General features: G+C 37.7%; 2 protein-coding genes across 2 annotated transcripts in view; one reads left to right on the top strand and one right to left on the bottom strand.

Annotated features, from left to right (window-relative positions):
* slc9a6a (solute carrier family 9 member A6a) overlaps positions 1-9310 on the bottom strand; it is a 15901-nt gene extending 6591 nt beyond the window's left edge. The window contains 8 exon segments of the mRNA XM_030145685.1: positions 91-196; positions 1049-1190; positions 2315-2420; positions 3492-3604; positions 3768-3844; positions 4437-4514; positions 5806-6005; positions 8881-9310. Of these exon segments, the coding sequence (XP_030001545.1) occupies positions 91-196; positions 1049-1190; positions 2315-2420; positions 3492-3604; positions 3768-3844; positions 4437-4514; positions 5806-6005; positions 8881-9175 (1117 nt within the window). The 5' untranslated portion in view covers positions 9176-9310.
* An 818-nt stretch (positions 9311-10128) lies between these two features.
* Positions 10129-21011, top strand: taf7 (TAF7 RNA polymerase II, TATA box binding protein (TBP)-associated factor). The gene is made up of 12 exons (XM_030144773.1): positions 10129-10323; positions 11498-11574; positions 11656-11734; positions 11944-12077; positions 14031-14151; positions 14278-14336; positions 14833-14905; positions 15638-15751; positions 17768-17962; positions 19380-19492; positions 20280-20339; positions 20746-21011. Exons 1-12 carry the CDS (start codon positions 10305-10307, stop codon positions 20788-20790), a joined length of 1089 nt encoding a protein of 362 aa, XP_030000633.1. The 5' UTR covers positions 10129-10304; the 3' UTR covers positions 20791-21011.
* Positions 21012-24599: the final 3588 nt, after the last annotated feature.

Below are 24599 nucleotides of genomic sequence, written 5' to 3'. Positions count from 1 at the left end.
ATATGATGGCAATAAAGGAAGTACACTGTGTTATCTTTAGTCATGTAGTTTATACAGAGCAGTGTTATGTATGTTATGCAAAAGTGATACCTGTGAAACCGCAGGCCTCAGCCAACAGGAATGTGCTCCATGACATGAGGAAAAACAGAGCCGTCTCTAAGAGCTGGAAATCTCTCAGCTTAGTGAACTTAGTCACGTACAAACAACAGTCAAGGAGGATAACAACACAATTAAAAAACAAAATAATTCATGTGTTATTCAGTCTTAACATACGAGAAAAAGACAAATCTAAATACTATGGTTCTAAAAACTAACCATTAAATGACAGTTTCTCAAAAGTGTTATTTTCAAGTGACATCTTCCATTATTTTCTAAAGTTTATCTTAAGTCCTATTCACATGGAAGTAGTATCACCTCTGAGCCTCCGATGATTTGGTAACTAACCTGCTGAGTCTGTGTTTAATGCATCACTTTCATATGGGAAAATCTAAAGTCTGCTTTTTACCCAAATTTACTGACATTATTCTCCAGTTCTGATACAAAGGACAGGCTCATGACTTACAGATAACAGATTTAAGATGAACATCAATGCTATATTGCAACATGAGCCTCCTGAATTTCCATCCAACGCACTTTCAAAACTTTTATTTAACATCACTCTCTAGTTCACGACCAGGAATTAAGATGAATAAATGCAGGGAGAAAACTAATATTGTTGAAAATCCCACCAAATTAGGGGACTATCATCACAGGACTTCTGTGTTTGTTAAAATAGTGTAGATAATTTGTGGTGAGAAGTTTTACTTTACAAATTACAGACCAGGCTGATTAAGATCGGAACAGAACTTCCGCAATTATCACAAACGACCTGAGTTTCACTGGTAGTTCTAGTCCCCAGGGAAATAGGGCTTTGGTTTATAATGCTTTAAGTTAAAATTCAACTGTGACCTATAATGGGTTGATATTACATTTTATATAATTCTAATAAATCCCACAGAGACATGTTCTAACATTAATAAATTATTTTAAAAAACTATAGAAAAGATATGAGAGCTGTAACGATTCCTGTGGCCACTCCGAGAGCAAACGATCCGCTGAAGACTCCGAGGAAAATCCCAAATGACTTCAACATCGCCATGACCTCAAACGTGTGGCTGTTGTCGCCTTCTGGCTGGTACGCTACTATAGACCTGATGATGTAACACAGAATACACCAATTTAATGGCAGCCATGTAAAGAAAGTGTAGTGACAATGTAAATCACATCAAACATGAAAAATAAAAAGGCTGAATACTGAACTAATGTATAGTCTCAAATAAAGAAAGAAAGTAAAGAAAAAAACACTTGTTCCAAAAGAAATGAAACCACGACATTATTAAAGAAGTAAATGTGTCACCTGGTAGTTGAGATAAATCCTATAATGTTTTCAAAATAGAACAGGGTCATAAAATCCAATGAAAATTGGGTGAAATAGTATTAGAAAATAATTCTTAGTTCCTGAACTGCACAAGAACAACTGAAAATTCAGCAGTCCCACTGTCAGTGAGGGAATGCTATTATAAGAATTAATTTTTCAAATGGTTTGCAGGAGCATTTCTGAGATAAAATGTAATGAAACTGGCAAACTGAATTTCTAAATAACAGTTTCAAATACCACTCAAACCAAGTATGATTAATTCACTTCACCCATTTACAGCCCCCACATTCACAGGACAAATCACTCGGCGTTTGGTCTCTGACCATTTCTGGCATCTTGCCCTCTCTTTGGTGTCTGTATATACAGTATCTCCAAAGAGTGTGTGCAGCTGACTCACTATTTCAAATATAGTTAAAGGGAAAAAGCTAAAATAAATGAATAAATAATGAAATGTTCTGCATTTCTGGTTGAGCAAGTCTAAAAACAAATGGCCGGTGATTTGTCATGTTTGTCCCAAGGCAATGCAAAGGCACACAATGCCATGCACTACTTAGTGCACCCGTTCAATGAGTCGGTCAGAGTGCCGCTGCAGGGATGAGCCGCTCCACTGTGCTGCCTATTACAATTTATAATTCTGTGCGAGTAATAACATGCAGAGGGGGAGAAAAACAGAGACGTGTGAGCTTAAGGGGGCCACATGTTGAGTGCATTGTTAATAAGAAACTGAATAGTTTTGATAAAGGGCCCTGGTTGATTAATACGAAATGCAAGTTATGGACTTCTAGCATTTCTGTTACAGTTACTCTGCAGACTGGCACAACAGACTTTAGCATAAATGAAGATATAACAAGATATTACAGGTATAAGTGATGTAGTTTCACAAAACACACAACTTACGAAGACAGAACCACAGCCACAGCATCGTTGAGGACGCTCTCTCCAAAAAGCAAAGCGTAAAGATCTGCATCTACCTGCAGCTCATTGAAGATAGCCAACACTGTCACTGTGAGGTAAAGAGAAACAAGTTAGAACTGAACAAAACAAATGCACAAACAACAATGAATACTAGTGTCTACAGTTACCATTATTAGAAATGTATCACGATTTTGCAGAACACATCTCTTTGTAAACTAGATTTGATATTCCAGGAAAAAAAAAATATTCTGCCTCTTATAATCACAACCACTGGTAAAAAATCTATGTTGAACCATTTTCTAATATTCTGGGCCTTTAGTTGAATGATTTCGTCTAGACATTGCAAAGAATATAAGGAACATTTTTAGAACAGATATTGATCGCTTCTTTCATGCTATTCCTGGGAAAAGTCCCAGATACACTCATGATTCAGGACAAATATCTTTACAAACTGCTCCTGACTGAAGGCAAGAAAACCACCACCAGGAGATGACTACAGATGATTCTCCTGTCAAACGAGGCCTGCAATCCTCAACAAAATAAACACAAAAGAGAAACTGACATTTCTATTAAGACTGTGACACTAGCAATATATAAAACACAGGAAGAACCAATATTATGACCTCATTTCCATGAATGATTATGAAATACAGCTGATTGTGTATCTTGGCACAATACCACACTGCTGTCCATACAGTTGGAATAAAATAATTTTACCTCTTCTAATGAAATGATTGTGACAATGTGATTTATTCTTAACAGATAAAGTGTAACTGGGACTCAGTATGTAATCATTGTACCAGGTCAAAGGTGATTACTCATGTGTATAAATAGGAATGAAAAGAGAAATGTGTCTGAAAAAAAATAATTGCAATTTTATGGCAACAGTGTATTATATGGCCCATACCAACCTTAAAAAAGAACAAGTCCAATAAATGTGAGCTGGTGTTATTTCTACATGCTTCTTATCAATATTTAGATAGTGTGAATCTGAAATACACTCAACAAACAGGCAAAATTCTTTATTCAGCTGCAGCAAACAAAGCTTGCCTGTATCTGCGTCATATTAGTAAGAACAGCCACAGCTTTAAGAAGATGAAGGTTTAATTTTACCAATTTTAAATCAAGTCAACACTGAGAAGCCACATAGTGTGCATACCGGGGTCCGTGGCAGAGACGATGGCTCCGAAGAAGAGACAGTCGGTGAAGAAAAAGTCTCCACCCAGCTGTCCCACCTGCTTCATTAGCATCACACAACCGTACATCAGCAACCTGACAGAGACACAGCAGGTGATTTTGCATATCGTCATAAACAATAGTGACATTAATCACATTACGGACACTTAACACTGCAGTAATTGACACATGTGAATACATTATTGAAGAATCAGTCGATGCTTTTCCCGTGGTTGCTATTTATAGTGACAGCACTTACCCAATGATAAAACAGGAAATGACTGTTCCCAGAAAGGCATAAGCCAGGATGGAACCCATGTTACGGAAAAAGTGTCTCTGAAACAACCAAAATATAACTGTTGACATTTAATCAAACCATTAATCTGGTCTAAATATGCTTATTACTCATTTCTATATAGATGACAAAAATAGAGCACAGTCGCAGAAAAAATTATTAGACCACTGTTGTTTTCTTCAATTTCTTGTTCATTTTAATGCCTGGTACAACTAAAGGTACATTTGTTTGGACAAACATAATGATAATAACAAAAAAAGCTCATAACAGTTTAATTTCAGAGCAGATATCTAGCCTTTTTCCATGTTTTCTTGATAATAACCAAAATCACTTCAGTTCTTACATCAATAGCTATGGCATTGTACTGCCAAAAACAGTGCTTTTAGGCATTCTATGTTTCCTTTTCTGTCTGTTTTAGTCACATGATACACACAGGAGTTAGTACTTGATTGCTTGCTTGCACTGTTTTTGATGACTTTTGATGGTCTAATATTTTTTTCTGTGACTCTATATATAACCATTTCATAATGAAAACATAATTATATTATCATTACAGTCACACATGTGTAAGTGTGATTAATGTGCATTCAGTTTTTAGCTCCAGAGAAAGTGCTTAAAAAAAACTCAGTGTACCCTTTTCAAGCTGTAGCCTGCATGGAATATGATTGGTGGCAGAAGGATATTGAAGAACACTTCAGGGTCAAAGGTCACCTGCATCAGACACAAAACACAGTATTAAATGACAGCTCTGAGTCACCAGAATAAGAAAACAAAGATGCTTTCAGAACAACATTTTTTATGGAGATTTGTAGGGTGCTACATTACTGAGCAACTTCAGTTAATTTATTAATCATTAATGACACATCTGGGACAACATGAAGTAATTTCTATCACCGGGAAGGATTAATAGCAATAAAATATAGGAGGGGAAAAGAGGACAGCTTCTACAGACAAAAACAAGACAGACACAGAGAAACTGTCACTACTACTGCTTTGTTAAAATGTAATTTATAAAGTGTTAGAAATCTGTGTTTGATTTTGTTCTGTCAAAAATGTCATAGATGAAAACATTTGCTGCGAAAAAAATCCTACAAGTGCGGGTTCAATTAACATGAACATCTAGATATATTTTGCAGAAAATGCTTTGTTCCTTGCCTTCCTATAAAAGAAAAACAACTGGAGATCTTATTCTTCTTTAAGGCGAGACACTACAGGTGAATAGGGTAAAATTTGAAATGAATAGATATCACCATGAAACTTCCTCAATTGATTACTTACACAAGTATGAAAAAAATGTACAAATTTTTGAAATTTGTATGTTTAATTATGCAAATTATTCATCATGTCAATAAATATGCGCAATTTTGCATACATTTTCCGTAGATACAGTCAGGAGCAAATTTTTTTTTTTTTTCATTTTGTTCAAATGCAAGATGAAAAAATAATCACTGAGGGATTTCAGGACATCTGCTTTCATTACCTAGGAAATCAAAAATATACTGCCCATAGCCTTAAAAAATACATTTTCGCCATATTTTTTTAAAATTAAAATGTCACATAAATCAGGTCAGGAATGATTTATTAACAAATCCCTCTGTAAATAGCTTCAGAATACTGCTACGTGTATAACTGGAAAGTTTAGTGTCCATAGGTGATACGTAGGCTGAGATATTTTTAATGGAGCATGGCAAAAAACTCATTTTGAGAGAACGGCATTTAAAGATTTACATAGGAGAATCCAATGCATTTCTATAGGAAACAATTGCTCAAAATCAGAACAAATGCTCAGGCCCTTAGTAATAATAATATAGAAATATTTCATGAAAATTGCTTATTTAATAACACGGCAGGCATATAAGGCCTACAACTGCACTAACTCAATGAATTAATAAATTGTAAATGGCATTGAAATAGTCTGTGAGAGTACCAAACTGAGCCTGCACATTCAGGATTACATCTTCACACAAGTATTTCAATACACTAATGTTTTGATGGATCATACCTTGCGCAGCATCTCATTATCCTGCAGGTCATCCACCTCGTTAGCACTGATCACCCGTTTCAGAGTGTACTCATAGAACTTGCCCCTGACGTCGACCAGCAGAGTGGCAGGACTGGCATTTACGTGGCAGTTCAGATTGACATTACTCACATCACGAGGGACGTGGATGCCGTAACGCAAGACCACACCGACCAGTAAGCCTGAAGAAAAAGTGGAGAGAATGGTGGTACAAATTTTGAGAAAAAGTAAGTGCGTTAAGTGCTAATACCTTCATTTTAGATGGAAGACAGATCAATATTTTTTTCATTTTTGCTGTTAAATCTTAGTCTGGAAAAGAAACTGTGCTCTGTCACAAAACTTTCTTAAGATCAATTCTGAAGAGATTTCTGGTTAGCCTGTGAAAAATTCTGTATCTGCTGTGACTCTAGAGGACCTTTCTGAAGAGCAAAAATAGCCGAGTCACATGCATCTGAGTTGGAGACATATTTTTAGTGGTAAACAAGTCCAAAAACTTAGTCTGAAGTATGAAAGGTGTTTGATGTACTGTGATGCTACGATGTATATAAGCATCTTGAACAATGACCGGACTACAAGTCAGTTATAGATATGTGTTTTGAGCAAGTGTAGAGACAATGAAAACTGAGGAAAACTCTCTCAACAGAGCATGCTGAACAGAGGAGATTAATGACTCCAGCTCTGAATGCACTCTCTGACGTACAAAGGTTAAATACTACTAACATTATAAATGGGTCATTGGTCCAAATTAATTGATGGTAAGTGTGCCTTTTTCACCCTATCAGTGGAATACTGTAACCATATATATAGTCTAAAAAGTGGCAGGCCTAAGGAACGCATAGTGGAAGACACACATTCCTACAGATGACAGATGGAGACAGCTTGAGTGATATATAGTATATTGGTCAGCCAGCCTTGGTCTCGTGATGCATGTCTTGAGGCAGAGTGAAAAGGAGAGGGATACTCTACCTTCACAACAACTATGAATAGCTAATTTTTTTAAGGAAGCACACATCTAAATTAATAGAGTACTTATTTAATGACTATTAAAACACCAAATATATTATATTAGCTCAAATTCTTGGGAGGGAACAACATGCAAAAAATGACTCTTCCTGTTGACTCAGCTTATGTGGCTTGCACTCTACCAGGTGAGTCACTGAGATATCCTACATTTCCCTTAAAAAACTGTGAAACGGCACGAAGAGACACTTAATCACATGATGCACTTCCCACACAAAATGACATATTACTTCATACATGGCTTAACCTGATCATAGTATAGAAAGGTGAAATTTTCGGTTGTGTTGGCAAACTGAAAGAATTATATACTCCTACTCAAAATTTTAAGACCAGTTGAAAAAATGGCATGAATTTACATTTTGCACTGTAGGACCTTAAGAAGGTTCTAAGAAGAGATTCAAAATGTAAAAAGAAGAAATGGGACTGACACACAAAAAAAATTTGGGTAACAGCATTGAAACCGAAATAGGCTGTTCATCAGCCGATCAAAAGTTTAAGACCACAGCCTTTAAAAGCCAAAATCTGCGCAAAAATGTGTATTCAATGTCATTTTCCGTCAGGTATTCACAGTGTCATGACCTCCTGAAGGCAAAAAACCATTCTCTCTTTAAACGTGGTCGAATTGTTGAGCTGCATAAACAAGAACTGTCGTATGGTGCCATCACTGCTGAGATTGGATGCAGTAAGACAGTCATTTTGAATCCACTGTCTGGAACTGATGTCCATTTTTGTAAACTTCCCTTGCCATCCATCCCCAAATATTCTCCACTGGATTTAGATCAGGGGAACATGCAGGATGGTCCAAAAGATGGTTCAAAATGTAAATTCTTGCCATTTTTCAACTGCTCTTAAAATTTTGATCAGGTGTGTATCTTAGGGTACTTTGTCCTTTAAAATGCCACTTCCAGGACTGACAGGCTGTAGATAATATAAAATATCAATACATTATTATCATGCAATTACTTTTGCCTTCATCTTATAGCCCACAGATCCCTCACAGATGATGGTTCTCTTACTCAACATTGCATCTGCACAAAAATGTGAGATGGGCCTCTTTAACAAATGGATTGGAGAAGCATTGTATGTTATGCTTTTTAGTTACCTAAGACAGCAAATACATGTTCAGGTAGCAAGAAATTTTAACATTAGCCATCCCTTTTATTCTCCCTGCAATTGGAGAAAGTGGGTTGACACACTACACTGCATAGAAATGGAATGAGCTCCAGAAAATTCAAAGTTATATTCTTTCATCTGACTTTTGTATTTGCATTCACACGTTTTTCAACTGTGAACACTGACAGCGTACTAAATGTCTGTGAATTATATGTACTTCTATCCACATGTTAACAGTTTAAGGCAAAGACTAAGCCTATTAAGAAAATTTCAGTGGATGTTTCCATAGAACAAACTTTTTAGTTTGGAACAGGAATTAATCCATACCTGGGAAACAGTGCCATATTCAGTTTTATCTCCACAAAAGACAGTTATGGGATCTCATTTATATCAGTCAGGATTACACAACAACTATTGCGCTAGTTTATTTGAACAGACAGGGCAGAAAGGGTAGTTGAGAATACCTTACATGTTGGAGCAAATCCATTGAAATGAGTCCAAACTAGAATTGTTTCTTCAAATTCTTTAACAGTGAAGAAATCTGACAAACTTAGAGGGATAACATAATAACAACTGACATAAAGTGGTTTGTTTGTGGTTACTGACTATTGTGACAAAACAGGAAGGGTGTATTATTGGTCCTGGGTCTGTGTGCACTCTCTGGTTTAATGTCTGGCTGTAAAAAGGACTGTAATGGTTAATTGATCTACAATTCAATGAACTACCTGATTATGTGAAGGATTGAATGACTAAAAGAGGATGTGTCAACCCAGAGAAACCTTAATATGCTAAAATGATGCTGTATCTCACTGCTGTGGGATTGAAAGGTGGCTGATAAGAAACAACAATGTAAAATCTAATGATGAGTATGAGATCACAGAAATGGCACTGATGACGTCTCTCAGTCACGCTGGAGCTTCTCACCATAAATCATCGCCAGTCCAGTTTCGTGCAGAAACCTGAAACGCCGGTGTTTGAACAACCAGATGGTGAGGATAGTGAGGGTGAGGAGCAGAATGAAGATGAGGAGGTCCGCGCTGTCCTGCCTGTGGCTCTCCTCAGCTTTTTTCTCTGTAACGATGTTCTCCATGGCACTGTCCTCCTCCTGAGGTGATGATGCTCGGCACACACAGATGCACACAGACAGGCTCACTAGCATTAGCAGCCACAGCGTCCTGGTCGCCCTCCAAGCACTGTTGACAGTCACATTAAACCCCATTTCGGTTGTTCGGCGCTCAGCTGGTGCAATGTCGTCGTAGATGAAAACCAAACTTTGTGCGAATATAACACACGAACCGGGGGGCCAGGCGATAGAAAGACGACAGCAACAGAGCGATCGATTCCGGCCCGGAAGTACAAATTGATTTCCTAAAAAGGGCCCAATGTTTACTTCAAAGTAAAAGCTTTAATATTAAATATTGTCAGTTTTAAACAATAAAAAGACATAAATATCTGTTCAAGTTATTATTAATTACTAAAATAAACAATTAATTGCTAAAAATATAAATTCTACGGAGTTTCTTTAAGTATAATCACACTACTTCAAAACAAGGACTCTTATCTTGAAATGTAGTGTTTTAACAGGAAGTGACGTTACACGATCTAAAAACTTGATAAATACTCATTTCATTTATTTATTTATTTATTTATTTATTTATTTTTTCACCAATTTGTACAACTATTAGTCCGGAACATTTAGTTTAATAATAAATAAAAACAGAAAAAAAATATTGCTTTACAAGCGTTACTTGGTATTGACACGATTTCACTACGACAGTCAGGTTTATAAAACAACTGTATGTTCGGTGTTTAAGGCCTACTAAAGGAAGTACTGTTTGCAGTTTATTTTTTCATATCTCAACAAATACGTATCGTACAATGGAGTCACAAAAACGGGAAATACCAGTACTGTAGTTCCCCTTTAAGTGACATTTAATATTCGAGAATTTTGTGACCTACTTCACAAATTAATCTGTCGTTTATGTAAAGCCAATGAAAAAATAGTTACGTTTGGGTCTAATCACGCAAATTGGTACATGCTATAGGATAATGTACTTTCTGTCGTTTAATAATTTAGCACTCAGTGCGCGATAATTAAAAAGTATAATACCAAAAAGGATTGCACATAAATATCCGAGGAATCGTGAATGCAACATCAGACAGAGATGCGCATTCACAGACCTGACGTGCACACGCACAGTGTCACCGCGGTGTTTTCGGTGGCTCCGAATCTTTCTACAGCTAGTTCGTCCTTTAGCTGAAACGACATGTAATGGTTCACCCTTTTGTTTTGCTTTAGCGTTTAAATTCTTTTCTGTAGCAGCACCGTCTGTAATACTGACGCAAAGATGACATCTAAACTGAAAGGTACGTTAGCTGAATGTGCTGTTATTTTAGCTTATTAGGCTAACGTTAGCTAGCGGTCTGTTTGTTACTGTTGTATAAACACGCTACACGAGCAAATTTCATTACGATTGGTACAAAACAAACACAGTGATGGTGATATATAAATACAGTGTTTGCTATTTGGACCTTACGAGGAGTTCACAAGTCACGATAAGTGGTCATTTCATCAAACTTAACGAGAATAGTGTTTAATGATAGCACCGGTGTCGAATAAATTAGCTGATTGCCATTAGCTGTAGCTAGCTACAGGATCTACTTTAACAAATGCTAAGTCATAGGTTTTATTTATTTGACATTTCCTACGGTGTAATATGTATGTGTTGATTGTAATGGGGAAATTAGTCCAACATAATTTTAATTCTACGCTCAAAGTTTAATGCATTATAATTACCCATAGATTACATCCTTTAATCTTCTACTTTTACTAAGTTTCACAGTCAGCAGACAAGGTACAAAGAAAAAAAAAATAAAATCAGCATTCATTTTAAATAATTATGAGCAGAGTGCATTCTGTGGTCAAAATAGGAGTTTGCTGGAGGAGGATCTTCAAGGCTGCAGGTCTGCTTGCAGGGATGTAGAAACTCTGAAACATCATGAGTACAATAGAGTTAAGCAGTGACACAGGTACCAGTAGTAATGAAACAGATAGCTGCATACATCTAAGACTTAGTTTGCTTCTTATTTTATATATTTTATTTTGTTCATCACCAAATACATGGTATGGAGTACAAACATTATGTTATTACAGAAAAAATACTATACGCCCAATAATAACAAAAAAATCATTGATAAAGAGGTAAAACCCTTTTCAAAAGGGCATCTAATTTATGGATTGTTTTTGCTTGTTTGGACTGAAGAAGCATTACAAGTTTATAAATAAATGGATGTTGTGAGTAGTATTTTGGCAAGTACTTTTGCCTAAATTCAACAACCTCTACATTAGTGCATTCAGAGAAAACATGGAATTTGTCTCCCACACAACCATTAAAGCACAAATGACAGACTCTCAGACTTCTTTCCAAACCTTTGTATCATTCTGTGACGACCACAGTGTACACACAATAGTTGCACAAATACATGTAATGAAAAAAAAGCTATTACGAATTTATTGACTGTACCTGTTTCTTTATCGTAGTTGGTAAAGCTGGCTCCAAGAATAAGGAGGATGCACCCTATGAGTTGGAGAGCCAGTTCATTTTGAGGTTGCCTACGGTGAGAGAGTTGAACACCCTTGAAATTTAATATAAAATTTATGGAGAAGTAAAATTTAATGTTGGTTGTCTTTTTCTATAGGAGTATGCCTCTACAGTAAGGAGGATTGCCCAGTCTGGCAGTATGAACATGAAAGACAGACTCACGATCGAATTGCATCGTAAGCCGTTTCATCTTTACTCATAATGCAGTTGTGGAACCATCTACTTACAAAGCTGAAAATTGCCCACAGTTACTTAAATTTTGTTCATACATACATACTGTTTTTTTAATTACACATATCTAACCCAGTGTTATTAAGCAATGCTCATTACAACTCTATACACACCCTGTCATTTTAATCAATCACATTGTCCTTTCTGTTTGTAGCGGATGGTCGTCATGGTATTGTAAGAGTGGACCGTGTCCCTTTGGCCTGCAAATTGGTGGATCTTCCCTGCATGATTGAATCTCTGAAAACAGTAGACAAAAAGACCTTTTACAAAACAGCTGATGTCTGCCAGGTAGAACACCACTATGGCTATTATTATTTTGAGTGTAAACCTTAGTATAATTACATTTCTTGCATTAAAACAGTGTTTCTATGGCTCCTCAAAATACAGTGTGTTACTTTCAGTTTTGTCAGGCTCTAAAATTGATCAGATTAAGTTGGATGGATTTTAGAAAGTTACATTCATCACAATTTGGCTTTGAAATTTGTATCAGTTGAGCCGTTTTAAAACTTCAGAGCAAAGCCAACATTGAACCAATAACCACTATCCTTAATGCAAACTGTGCGGCTTCTTCAAAATTTATCAGATGGTGTGTTGTGATGTGCAAGATGGGCCCTCTTAGTGTTACGCTGAAATCTGTGGCACCCTGTACTAGAAAACACACAGATTTGGAACTTTGGGTGTAAAGGCATTCAAGTTATATGGTATACCAGAAAAATATAAAGCTTCCATACATACCCATCTGCAAATATGCACCATCATCCAGTTTTGCTCTACATTCACATCAGGAGTAGGGATGGGCATTTCAAGATAAAAAATGAATTGATAATTGCTGGTAATTATTTTTGACAGTTCTTTTATAGTTGCTGGATGCAGTATGGGTGGTTATTACTAGAGCCTGACCGATTAATCGGCCCAGTTATAACGTATCATCAATTAATCAACATCGGTCAATTTGTAACTGATGTATTAACTTTTATGCAGCGCGGAGATTCTGTCACTCTGCTCCTATGTGTCTGTGCTGCCCTGAGAGTTAGAAAAATAGTAAAGCGTGTTCAGTTTCACTTTCACGGACACCCCCCCCACACACACACACGCACACACACACACACCACACACTCACGGACCGCTATCCCCCCACCCCCAGCTCTAAAAATTACAGACCACTATCTACCCCCCATCTTACAAACTATTCACCCCCCACTCCCGTCTCTGAGCTTTCTGGGTACCTCACAGTTTCATTCTGCAGGCGTGCCTGGGTATTAATACTGTATATTAATTGTCGCTTACATTTTAAAGAATGATTTACCAAACAATTTTTATGTCATTAGTTATAAAATATAGACTCACATCTTTTCCCAAAAGTCTGCTCTCCCCAACATAAAAACTACCACATCTACAACCTGTGGTTCCCCACAGGTGAGATACTAGTCTAATATAAGACTATTATACAGCTTTTTAAAGTTGTGGAAATTACCTTTGTGAGATAAAGATGCAGCTGTTAATTCACATGTCCACCCATTATCTAATATAGGACTATTATATCCTGTGTATATCAATGTTCTTATTTCATACATCGGTCGATATATATCGGTTATCGGTTTTTTTCAGCCCCAGTATTGGTATCACATCGGCCCCAAAAATCCCACATCAGTCGGACTGTAGTTATTTCCATCCTTTTTTTTATCAGTTGGCATTATTGCTTTATATTGAGATGTTGTGATCACAAGTATGCCGCAAATAAGTGATCATTGTTCAGCTGCCTTGGAACATAGAAAATAAGTCAGTTATAAGTGGATTGAAGTGTGTACTGTATAGTGCATACAGCTGGAGTAGACTGAAGAGCAGCTGAGCATGCTGAAACTGTGACAGTGACTGAGTGTCTGCAGCCTGTGAGACAATGGAAGAGCTTAACAAGACTGATCTTTGTTATTAGTAAATACATTCCCTCCCTAATTGCCAGCACGATGGGACATAAAATACACCTTACGTTGCATTCATAAATAGTCTGAAATTTAATGTGTTGAAACCTTCACAAATGCTCCATTAAAACTTCAATATAAAGCCATCATACAGCCTGTAACCTCTATCATTAATGCAAAAAATGTGCAGCTTATTCAAAATGTATCATGGCTAGTGTTTTTGTGGCATATGCATGTACACGATGTGTCAATGGCAACATTAATCAGCAGAACGTAGACCATAATAAATACATGTTTATTCTCTCTCTCACCAATGGATTAGATGCTGGTATGTACACTAGATGGAGACCTTTACCCTCCTTTAGAGGAACCCACAGGTACAGATCCTAAAAGTAAGAAGAAGGACAAAGACAAGGACAAGAAATTCGTTTGGAACCATGGCAGTAAGTTGACAACCATGTACATCATCAGGCATCAGCTGTTAAAGCGGAAAACTTCATACATCAGTAATTCCTACACACCTAATTGAGTCATTTTGATTTCACTAATCCTGCTGTTCTGGTCTCCAGTCACCTGCCCTCTGAAGAATACACGCAAGAGAAGATTTCGGAAAACTGCGAAAAAGAAGGTTTTGACATTTTCATTTCCCCTTCAGCACTCCCCTCCCCTTTCCCGTCCATCTCTTTAGCATCTTGCCTGATGATACATCTCTTTCCAATGCTTTCTTCCAACAGGACATTTACATATCATAAAACAGGAACTGTGGTGAAAGTGAAAACCAAGATTTACATATAAATAAAGCTTTCCATCTTAGTTTGCCCTGAAGGCACGCAGGAAAAGCTATTTCACTTCTGCTTTGATCAAAGTGAAAGCTAGTGTGCTTGAGCACTACACTTCTACTTTGTCTTTTGAATAAATCTTCCTGAAGGTGCAGAGCTGAGCCATATTGATTTGGCCCCTTCTGTCTTTAATCGCTAATGTGCTTCCTGGCATGCGGCCAGCTGCTGCTTTTATATTTGTGTGTGTATGTGTGAGACAGAGAACAGGAGAGAAATCAAGGAAGAGAGTGGGATGCCTCTAACGCTACATGTAACCCGGTCTCTCTCTCTTTCTCTCTGTTGCAGTATATTGAATCTCCTGATGTGGAAAAGGAAGTGAAGAGATTGCTGAGCACAGACGCTGAGGCTGTCAGTGTCCGTATCCTTTTAGACAGTTTCAAATATTTAGTACAACCAGATTTAAAAGCAGTTAAAATGTAAATATCCTGTTGTGGATCAAAACAACAATGGTTTTCTGTTTCATTTTTGAGAAAAAATATGTTCATTCCAAAAAGGGTGATTGCATCTTGAAATGTAGAATCAGCTGGATGTTTTTAATATTGCAAAACTAAAGATTTTACAACAGGACAGATTCATTCCATCTTCTTAAATAAAATATCATCCAACTGCCATTTATTGGCCAAAATAGACTGTTATTTGCCCCAAGTGGACACCCTGTGTCTTTCTTGGCTCACCTGAGTTGACTCTGTCTGATGTCTTTGTGAGAGAGATGCACTTTGCGAGGAGGCCATTAGTGCTCTAATGAAACTCTAAACTTGTCTGACAGAATAAGAGCACAGCGGGGCCTCTATGAGTGACTACATGCTGTGTGTTAATTGAGATGGACTGTTCATTATCATTGCTTAGTTGCTCACAGTGAAGCTGGATTCTAATTATAGTTTGCGCGTGGCATGAGGTAGCAGATATACATATGACACAGTAATGAATGATCAAATGAGACAGTTCCTGTGGAGTTTGGTTTCAGGTCTACTTCAAAGAAGAGTTCGTAGGAAATGAGGGTCTTGAAAACCCAAAAGGCTTTCTGTGATGGTCCTCTCAAAGTTTTTTAGTAGCTCCTAAGGAGATATTGACCTTAACACATCATACATAGGATGGGAAATCATTGCAGAGGATGAGTCTAAGGAAGCAGACCAGCACGGCTCTCTGGCCAATCTGGACTCCTCACCCGGCACTTCAGGACATAAGATGGGCCATGGTCCTTCTGGTAAGTAAAGCAGGTTTTTATATATTTGTGTTATGTTGTCGTTGTGAATTGCAATTGTAAATGCAATATCTCAGGAATATGATGAGATTTTTTTTTCTCAAATTTTGAACAAGTTCAGTAAAGATGTACCAGTTATATTTTGGTGGTTGTTGGTCGAGGGTCACACTGACCTTTTTTCCATTCCAAGTGTTTGTACAATAATTGCAGCAAAATGTAAATGTGCCATAGGAGAAGTGATGAAATGATAGCATTTTGTATCTAAAAGTCAAAGGTGAACTTTGCCATGGCATCACAATGGTTCTGCCATAACACCTTTAGCCATAGTTTGGGAATGGATTATACTAAAAAAAAAATTCCCTCACGAGCTTGCATTGCATTTCTTTAGTCTTCACTACATATAAATTAAGAGTCTGGACAGACAATGTAGTCATGCTTACAATGTCAGCAATTTAGAATGACTGTCACACAATGTAGCTGCTACTGTGACCTATGTCCACTAACCAACTAATAGGAATGTGCATGAAATGATGCACTGATATACAGAACACTGGAAATTGTTTATGGTAAAAATACTTAAAGCTGTCTTTGTAATATTAGCATCTCTAATCACCATCTTTTCTTGTGCCACAACTAGGTCCACATTGTCCTCCCTTTCAGATTGTTACAATTCTCAGCTTAGCTTCATCCATAATCACTCTAGCACCACAAAAGATACTAAAGATACTAATTATCAGTCGGATACTTTAATGGTATTATTATGGATTCCCAACACAAGATGGCAAAATGAATCACAGATGAATGTCTTTGTCAGAAATTGAGTTGGTGAGAAAAAAGGGGAAAACTCTATTGAATTTCTCCAATATTGCTAAGAACCCAAAGGTGTCTTAGTTTATCAATACTTGATGATTTAATTGTCTGGAGTCCATTTAATACAGGGTGTTAGTATCCACTCTGTCCATTTTCCCCTGGACAATGCCAATCATTGACATTTTGGTATTGAATATTGACGTGTTTCATAGTTTGCAATTCACAGGTGTTTTTTTTTTTCATACAGCCTACATGAATCAAATGTCATTTCTTGACCGAGCTGCAAAGCTTGACTTGTAGTAAACTTATAAGATTGATAAAATCTCATATTCTGGAGGCGCCTTTACATCTATAATGCATGTAGTGCTATGTGAATAATAAAGACCAATTTTAGAGTTTCTGCTGGAGTCCTGTGTGGCTAAAACTACAAAAGGAGGCTATGTACCTTTACGTCTACAAATGACCTGGAGCATACAGGGTCACCATTTTATGAAAAATCTACAAAAGGAATTTGATACAGGGATTTCTTGGCACATGTAGCCCTTGCATTGACCTGACTGTTATACAATGCTCTGTCTGGTTCTCTTCTCCACTAGGCAGCAAAGGTTAACCCTCTTCATTTTGAGCATGTGCACCACCTTTGGCACTCTTGATAGCCTCTGCCCCAGTAGTGTGAAAAGGAAATGGAGCCCACTCAAGCATTAGTTAATCTTTGGCCTTGAGCTTGTTCCTGCCTCTGCATTCCCCAGAGAACCTGGCCAGCTCCTAAATGCACAGTGTGCTGGCACTTACAGGTGCTCAACAGAGAGGTGTGCATGAATGCACTGAATAATATTACTTTAAACTTAACACCAAATTGCTGGGGTAGCACAGTGTTATCTCATGCGTGTATTCAGCCACTTCTGCTTGAAGACTAGTGATTGGTTCCCTGTATTGGAAATATATTACACACCAATACAGTTTGGTCATGCTTCTGTGACTTTTACGCCAAGTGTGAGAGCAAACAGTGTCCCTTTCACATATCTTCAACATCATTAGTACATTTTGGAGTCCACATCATTGTCGCAGACTTGCATTATGACCCCATGCCATAGCATCTGCTATTATAAACTACAACTAAGCTGCTTTCTTGGATTTAACCAAAATCTTCAACATTCTGGCTTGTGTCGATGTTTTAACACCAATATACTGTATGTTCTGAATAACCAGCCCAGCGTGATGAACTGAGGGAGATCTTCAATGACATAAGCAGCTCAAGTGAGGATGAGGAGGACGAAGGAGACCGGCACGAGGATGAGGATCTGAATATCATGGACACAGAGGATGATCTGGTCCGACAGCTCCAAGACAAACTCAATGAATCAGACTCAGCACAACATGAGACCGACAGAAACAACCAAATAGGTGAGACGCAGAAATCTGAGCATCTCTATAGGAAATATAATGGGAAAAACTTAACTTAAAAGCTTGGGGGATTTGTACAAAATCTTACTCAGGCATGAAAATGTTATCTATGTATTACAGGTGAAATATTGTTACTGATGCAGTATAGTGCAGAAATCTACCCAAGTGTTACCTGTATAAATGTAGGGATGTGAAAAGTTATCAACTTACAGAAATGCAAGACATGCACATGCAATCCCTCATGTATAAACCAAGATGCATGTGTCTATATGTCATCATTTATATACTGAGCATGTGGAAATGTTGAAACCACACTGTGTGTGTGTGTGTGTGTGTGTGTGTGGACGGATGAACTGGTGGATGAACTAAGTGCAGCATTAGAATTACACAATCTTTCTTGCTGTGCTTGCAGCTTGCACATACACCTCAGTGTGAATGCTGATTCTTTCAGCCAACTTACTCTGCATACCAACAGTCTTTCATTTTAGTCTCTTGCAGCGGTCACAGCTGTGGAACTAGCGTACTGGTGTCAGACCGTACTCCAAGACTAGAGACTGACGTGAAATTAAATCAAACCCCCTCAGATTCTTGTCAAAGCAGAGGTCAAAAATAACCTGAGCCCAGTGTCTGGGCTTCTAAAATCAGAGCTGAGTTTTTCAGGTCAGATGTCTCTCACTGAAAGGAGTAGCCCTGCTTTAAGTTAAATACCCACCTTCTCCCACAGAGATGCACACTCTGACAGTTCTCCCCTCTAGTCTTCATTTCACCCATCTGACAGGTGTTGTATCTCAGCATGCAGCTCAGACAGATGTCCACTCTGACAGCTTAGTGCCTCCTTATCTACATACATGGAGCTGTCAGTCGGTAACACTACTGGCCAGCTCCAGTGCAGCTGCCCAGCAGAGCCTTTTAAAGTGTGTCGGAATCTGGCTGTGCATGTTCTTGGCAACACTGTAATGCTGTAATAAACGTGTCTGCAGGGACTCCTCCTGGCTTGATTTTTGCACATTAGATGGGAAATATAAGAGGATTTTAGAGTCAGCAGGGGGGAGCAGTGGACGGATACACTTAGTTTGGAGGATAGTTGATTATAATGGAGCCACAGGTTGTTGTTGGGAGCTATCACTTTGGTTGGGTTTAATAAGAACCCTCTGCGGAGCTCACAGAAGACTGATTTAGTTGGGTCTTTTAGTGATGCTGGCTCACGTCTGTTCAAATGGATTTGTTGTTCCCATTAATTGCAATTTGTCAGACCAAAATGGAGGCATCCTTGTGAATCGGTAAACTGAGGAGCAATCCTTGTCCTCATGACTTAGTGGGTGTAGTGTTGAGCTTCATTATTGCTTTCCACTTTACACAAAAACAGAAGCATAAATGAGCACTTTGTCTGATGTGACTCTTCCACTCCTCCCTGCAGTCATGGAATACCAGGTGCAGATTAACAGCGTCAAGGCTAAGCTGCAAGAGACACGCGCCCGCAAGAAACAGCAAGAAGAGCTCATCATGAAAGTAGAAAACCAGGCCCTCAAAGTAAGCAGCGAACACACACATTTCACCAACACAGTTCATAATCTATGTCTGCATGTACAGAATCATTCTGTACATACCTTCTTCTACTTTCCCTGGCCCAACTACGATTAAAAGTCATTTTGTAGATATTCTTAATGATAATGTATTTTAATTTGTAATTTCCTGGAAAACAACCACCAAACCCTTAGATATTTTTCACCCCAGGCTACAATTTCTAGGAGTTACTGAGTGGTGCAGTGGGCCGAGAAGTTGACTAACATACTGGTCACAACTGTGTTGTTACGGATCAAACCACAGCACACCAGGCTTTTCCAGAAGGAGGTCACCCTCCACAGCTTTTAACAGGAAACAAATATGCAAAAAAAAAAATAACACTGCTAGCCATTTCATATGAACGTAAAGCTTTAAATATTACATTTCTTCTATCAGTCCTTTACTGTAAAGACTCTTCCAAGCAGAAAAATGGCGTAAAAATCCACTGTTTAGCTGCTCTTTAGTAAAGACTTTACAATCACTGAAACATGAGTAACCATGGCCCTTTTTACACTGCCATTTAGAGCTCTCGTTGTCTGGTGTTTGGGGACCGTCAAAGCCCCATCTCCAGTCGTTATTATCACAGTCGCAGGGAAAAGGTCAGCTGTCTCTAGCTGGCATTCCAAGTGGCCTTTCTGTCAGAGAGGAGATAGTGACATGAGCAGCCCAGGCAGACACACATTTACAGCCATCACAATTTAATGAGGCTCAGCATGTCGACTCGAACAAATCTTGTTTGTCTCTCTTCACACAGAACCGCTTCCAAGCCTTGTTGGATGAGATTATTCAGCAGGAGGAGCGAGAGATGGAGCAGGTAAGAGCCTTTTTGTAAAAGCCAAGGATCAGTGCTTGCAGTGAGCGTTTTACAGCTTTCAGCACTTTGCATGAATTTTTCTTCGCATCATTTATCTTGTATGAGAGTCAGACGCCATGTTTGCAGGCAGCAGTGAGCTTGCTGTCTTTTTTTAAAGCAGCAGTTTTTATGCCTAATAGCAAAGTTGAAATTTGATCAAGCAAAATGTAATTTGTCAGCAGCTACCAGCCATCCTTTTTACAGCTATGGCACTGAGGCCACCCACTGTCTGGGGTCATTGTTTGTATTGACAAATGAAGGCAGCAAATTAATGTGAAGAGACATGTTAATCATCATCCACTTACCCTGCAATTACACCCCGGGGCTGTCGGGCATCAATCACACCTTCTATTTTCTGCTCCAACAGCTGGCCTCCCTGCAGGAGCAGCTGGACTCACTGATCGAAAAGTGACCACCAGGGGGCAGTGTCCTGTCATCTTCTGCACAGCATAGGTGAAGAGGCAGAGGAGGGAGTCTTCATTAATTTCTTTGCTGTGTCATTCCTTTAAGTTTTTCATGTAGATAAAAAATAACCACATTCAATTTTGTGTATTCAAATTGTCTATTAATGTTTTTTATTTGCTGGCATACTTTGTTAGTAACTGTATGAATAAAACATTTGCCCGCCTTTAAGGTCAGTGTCTTATTTTGCTCGACATCCTGAAAGTAATAGTACTTTTTTGGTACATTAGACACATTTTACTGCAGATTCACAACATTATATTTTTTCTATATTCTTTATTTACTATACCTTGTTCTTTAATCCTTATTTCTTGTTCAAAAAATAAAAACATTTCAGTTTTGTGCATCTGATCACTGACTAGTTTTTAGGACTTGAGATTTCCTTGAGTAATACTGATGGAAAGGGCTTGATTTTGGCTTGTTGCAGATTCTTCAACATTATATAACATAAGAAGACACATTTCATAATCCGATGATTTCTAATGCAGAGTGTGTCCGTCTTTGTAAAGCAGCCTCTAGTTGTTGAAGTAAGACAGAAGGAAGAGGGAATTCAGATACAGGTACAAATATACCTTATTGATCCCTAGTGGGAATTTTTTCCATCAGCTGACGAAACTGAAGAAAAATTAAACAAGCGATCACCAGTCTATCGTTCATCAGACTAAGGTATTAGAGTCTGACAGGAGTGGGGGTGAAAGATATTTTTATTCTATACATTAATGCATCAGTAACACTAATATTAATATTAAGTAACTGCTACTAAATTTACTTGAATGACCAATACATCATCATTGGTGGAGGAAGTATTTCGATTGTTTACTCAAGTACAAAGATGACACTGAATATACTTCATTATATTTAAATGCATAAGTCATAGTGTTAAATGAACATTAAAGCGGTCCCTGTCAGTGCTTTTCCATTATATATGATATTTTCTTACTTAATTTACTGCTGTACATGGTTAACATGGAAATTTGTACTGCCTGTACTGTAGGTAGTTTAATCTACAGTAAAGCATCAAATCCTATAAAAGATCATATGTTTGTAGCATTGCTGTCCTGTGAAAACCTAAAGGTCTAACCAAACTTTTTTCTGAGCGTATGACTAAAAAGTCAACCATTAATGAGCTCGGAAAAACAGGCCTATTTTCAGATTTGTGGTGATGCGTTTTCTTTTGAATCCAAGAGAGGTTTAGAGTTTATTTAGGAGAACTTCAAACTCAACATAAAAAGGAAACACTTAATCCTTCAGTATTTCACAAACATTCAGAATCGACGACACATCTGAAGCTGGACGAGGTTTTTAGGATTTAAAAGCTGTCAGTTGTTTAGTGTGAGATGCAGTGGAATAGGAGGTTGTATAAAAGAGTCAAATAAAATGTAAAGGCCTCAGATTTTAAATGAAATACAGTACTTCAATAAAAGTAGTTTATCAAACTCCAGGACTGTCAGTAATGTAAGTGTTTTAGGCTTAGTTGACTTTACATTTTTTATATGAAGGGAACTAGAAAGAATGACTTCTCTTTTCACTTTACAAATGTGTAGATGTATCGGCCTATAATTTCATTTGTGACCATCACTCACCATTGTCCATTTGGAGCTTGTACTTGATGTCTCCACTCTTCATGTAGACCTGGAAGTGACTCATCACTTGCAATGACTTGACTCGTCTGCTCAGTTTCCAGCAGTGACTCAAATTGGTGAGTTCCTAGTGATGGTGGTTCGTAGAGCCAGAACAGAGCTGGGTAAGACTGCATTTCAATATGCTGCCCCCTCTGCATGAAATGTCCTGCAAAAAAACCTACATCTATCTGAACTTGTTACTATAAGTGAATTGAAAGCTGTTTTAAAGGAGTGGGAAATCAGTGAGCTCGGTCAATGTAACTGTTTTTAAACTTGCACAAATGATTGTTTTGTCACTATGGATTGTAAGTTGTTTTGTTTTTTTTTTATTATGTGTTGATTTTGTCTTGTCAGAAACTGTGTATTTTGCTGCTTTTCTTGGCCAGGTCACTCTTGAAAAAGAGATTTGCAATCTCAATGAGGCTTTTTTTACCTGGTTAAATAAAGGATATATATAAATTGATTTCATTTTCACCTGAATCAGAAACTTAGGACTTAATGGAGACAATAAGACTCCAGACTTTTTTGTTGCGTTCACATGCGCGACTTGCTCCTATCACTGAAGGCTGATCATTCACATTCCTTTTCTGTCAGCCTGTAGCTAACAGTTATTTTCCTTGATTTATCAATAGATTCAGTTTATAAAATATTAAAAAAAAAAAAAAAAACTGTGTAAATAAGGTGTTTCTTGAAACCAAGGCTGACATTCTCAAATGTCTTATTTGGTCCAAAATCCAAAGATGTTCAAGTGACCAAAGTGCCAAAGAGGATTAAAATAAACCAAAAAATTCTTTTGTTAACCCATAAAGACCCAGTGCTACTTCTGTGTCAGTTCCCAAATGATTTTTTTCTGTCTATATAATCTTTTTAAAGTGATTTATTACCATTTTTAAAAAATATTATCCTCTGTATTTTGTGTTTTTTCAGTGTAAATCTGGTATTTTCCTATATTTAATGTACTGATAATGTAGATGTTCATAAAAGCTAAGATTAAAGTTGTGGGTTATTCTATCAGAAACAGAGAAAACTGAAGAAAAAGTGACTTTTTCTGTAAAATCTATCATTAACTGAACATAAACCATGTATGTCCATCCACTGTCACTGATCCAACTCCATGGGTTTTACTGGTGAATTAATGTTCTAGAAGGTGAAGGTGTTTCCACTATGGCACCTCTGAACGTCCACATGGGTCATATCTGATGACCATGAAAAGATGACAAACTGTATTTTATCTGCATTACTTCAACATATTGATCAGAAACTTCAGGTTTAGTGGTTCAGAAGTTGTTAAACATTTTAGATCAGTAGATGCTTTTGGTTGCCAGTAGCTGTTTGGGTCTTCATTGGTTAAAAATAGTCAAACAATAGCTGTCGATGAATTTACATGTAGTAGATAGACATCTGTGTATCATTGCAGGATTATCTGTGTGTAGATTAACATTTCTCACAAGATTTAACAGTGTTTACTAAACTTTTATTTATGTTTTTGATGTATTTAGCATATACAGCTCTGGAAAAAATTAAGAGACCACTGCAATTTCTTCTGAAATCAGCATGTGTGCATGTATGACAGCCATTCCATTCCTGTGTCTGTTGAATTCCAACTCAAACACACCTTATTCTACTGAATAAACACCTGATCCATGTCTTATTTAAGAGGGAGAAGTATAAAAACCACTACTGTGGCCATCACTATCTTCTTACAATAGGCAAAAACAGTGCTATTAGTACTGCAAAAGTAACTGGAATCCAAAAAAATAACTATTGAAAACTACTGGACTTCTGCTCTGACATTGTTCCCAAACTCTGAGGACTGGTTTTTCTATCAGGACAATGCTCCTGGCCTCAGCTAGATCAATAAAGGTGTGGATGACGCACCACCAGATGAAGACCCTGTCATGGCCAGACCAATCTCCAGACCTGAACCCACTTTGAAAACTTCTGGAATATAATGCAGAAGAAGATGGATGATCACAAGCCATCAAACATTGCTGAGCTTCTTGAATTTCTACACCAGGAGCTGCATAAAGTCATCCAACATCAATGGTGGAGAGCCAAGACAGGTGAAAGCAGTCAGTGAAAATCAGGGTTATTCCACCAAATACTGATGTCTGAACTTTTCCCAAGTTACAACATT

Source organism: Sphaeramia orbicularis, chromosome 10, assembly GCF_902148855.1.
Source record: "Sphaeramia orbicularis chromosome 10, fSphaOr1.1, whole genome shotgun sequence".
NCBI classification, from domain to species: Eukaryota; Metazoa; Chordata; class Actinopteri; order Kurtiformes; family Apogonidae; genus Sphaeramia; species Sphaeramia orbicularis.
Note: the sequence above shows the minus strand (reverse complement) of the source record. Positions and strands in the feature narration are given on the sequence as shown.

Coding starts and splice junctions, on each gene's coding strand:
- taf7 (XM_030144773.1), top strand. Junction 11,575..11,655: donor TCATTTTGAGGTTGCCTACG/GTGAGAGAGTTG, acceptor CTTTTTCTATAG/GAGTATGCCTCTACAGTAAG. Junction 14,906..15,637: donor CGCTGAGGCTGTCAGTGTCC/GTATCCTTTTAG, acceptor CATCATACATAG/GATGGGAAATCATTGCAGAG.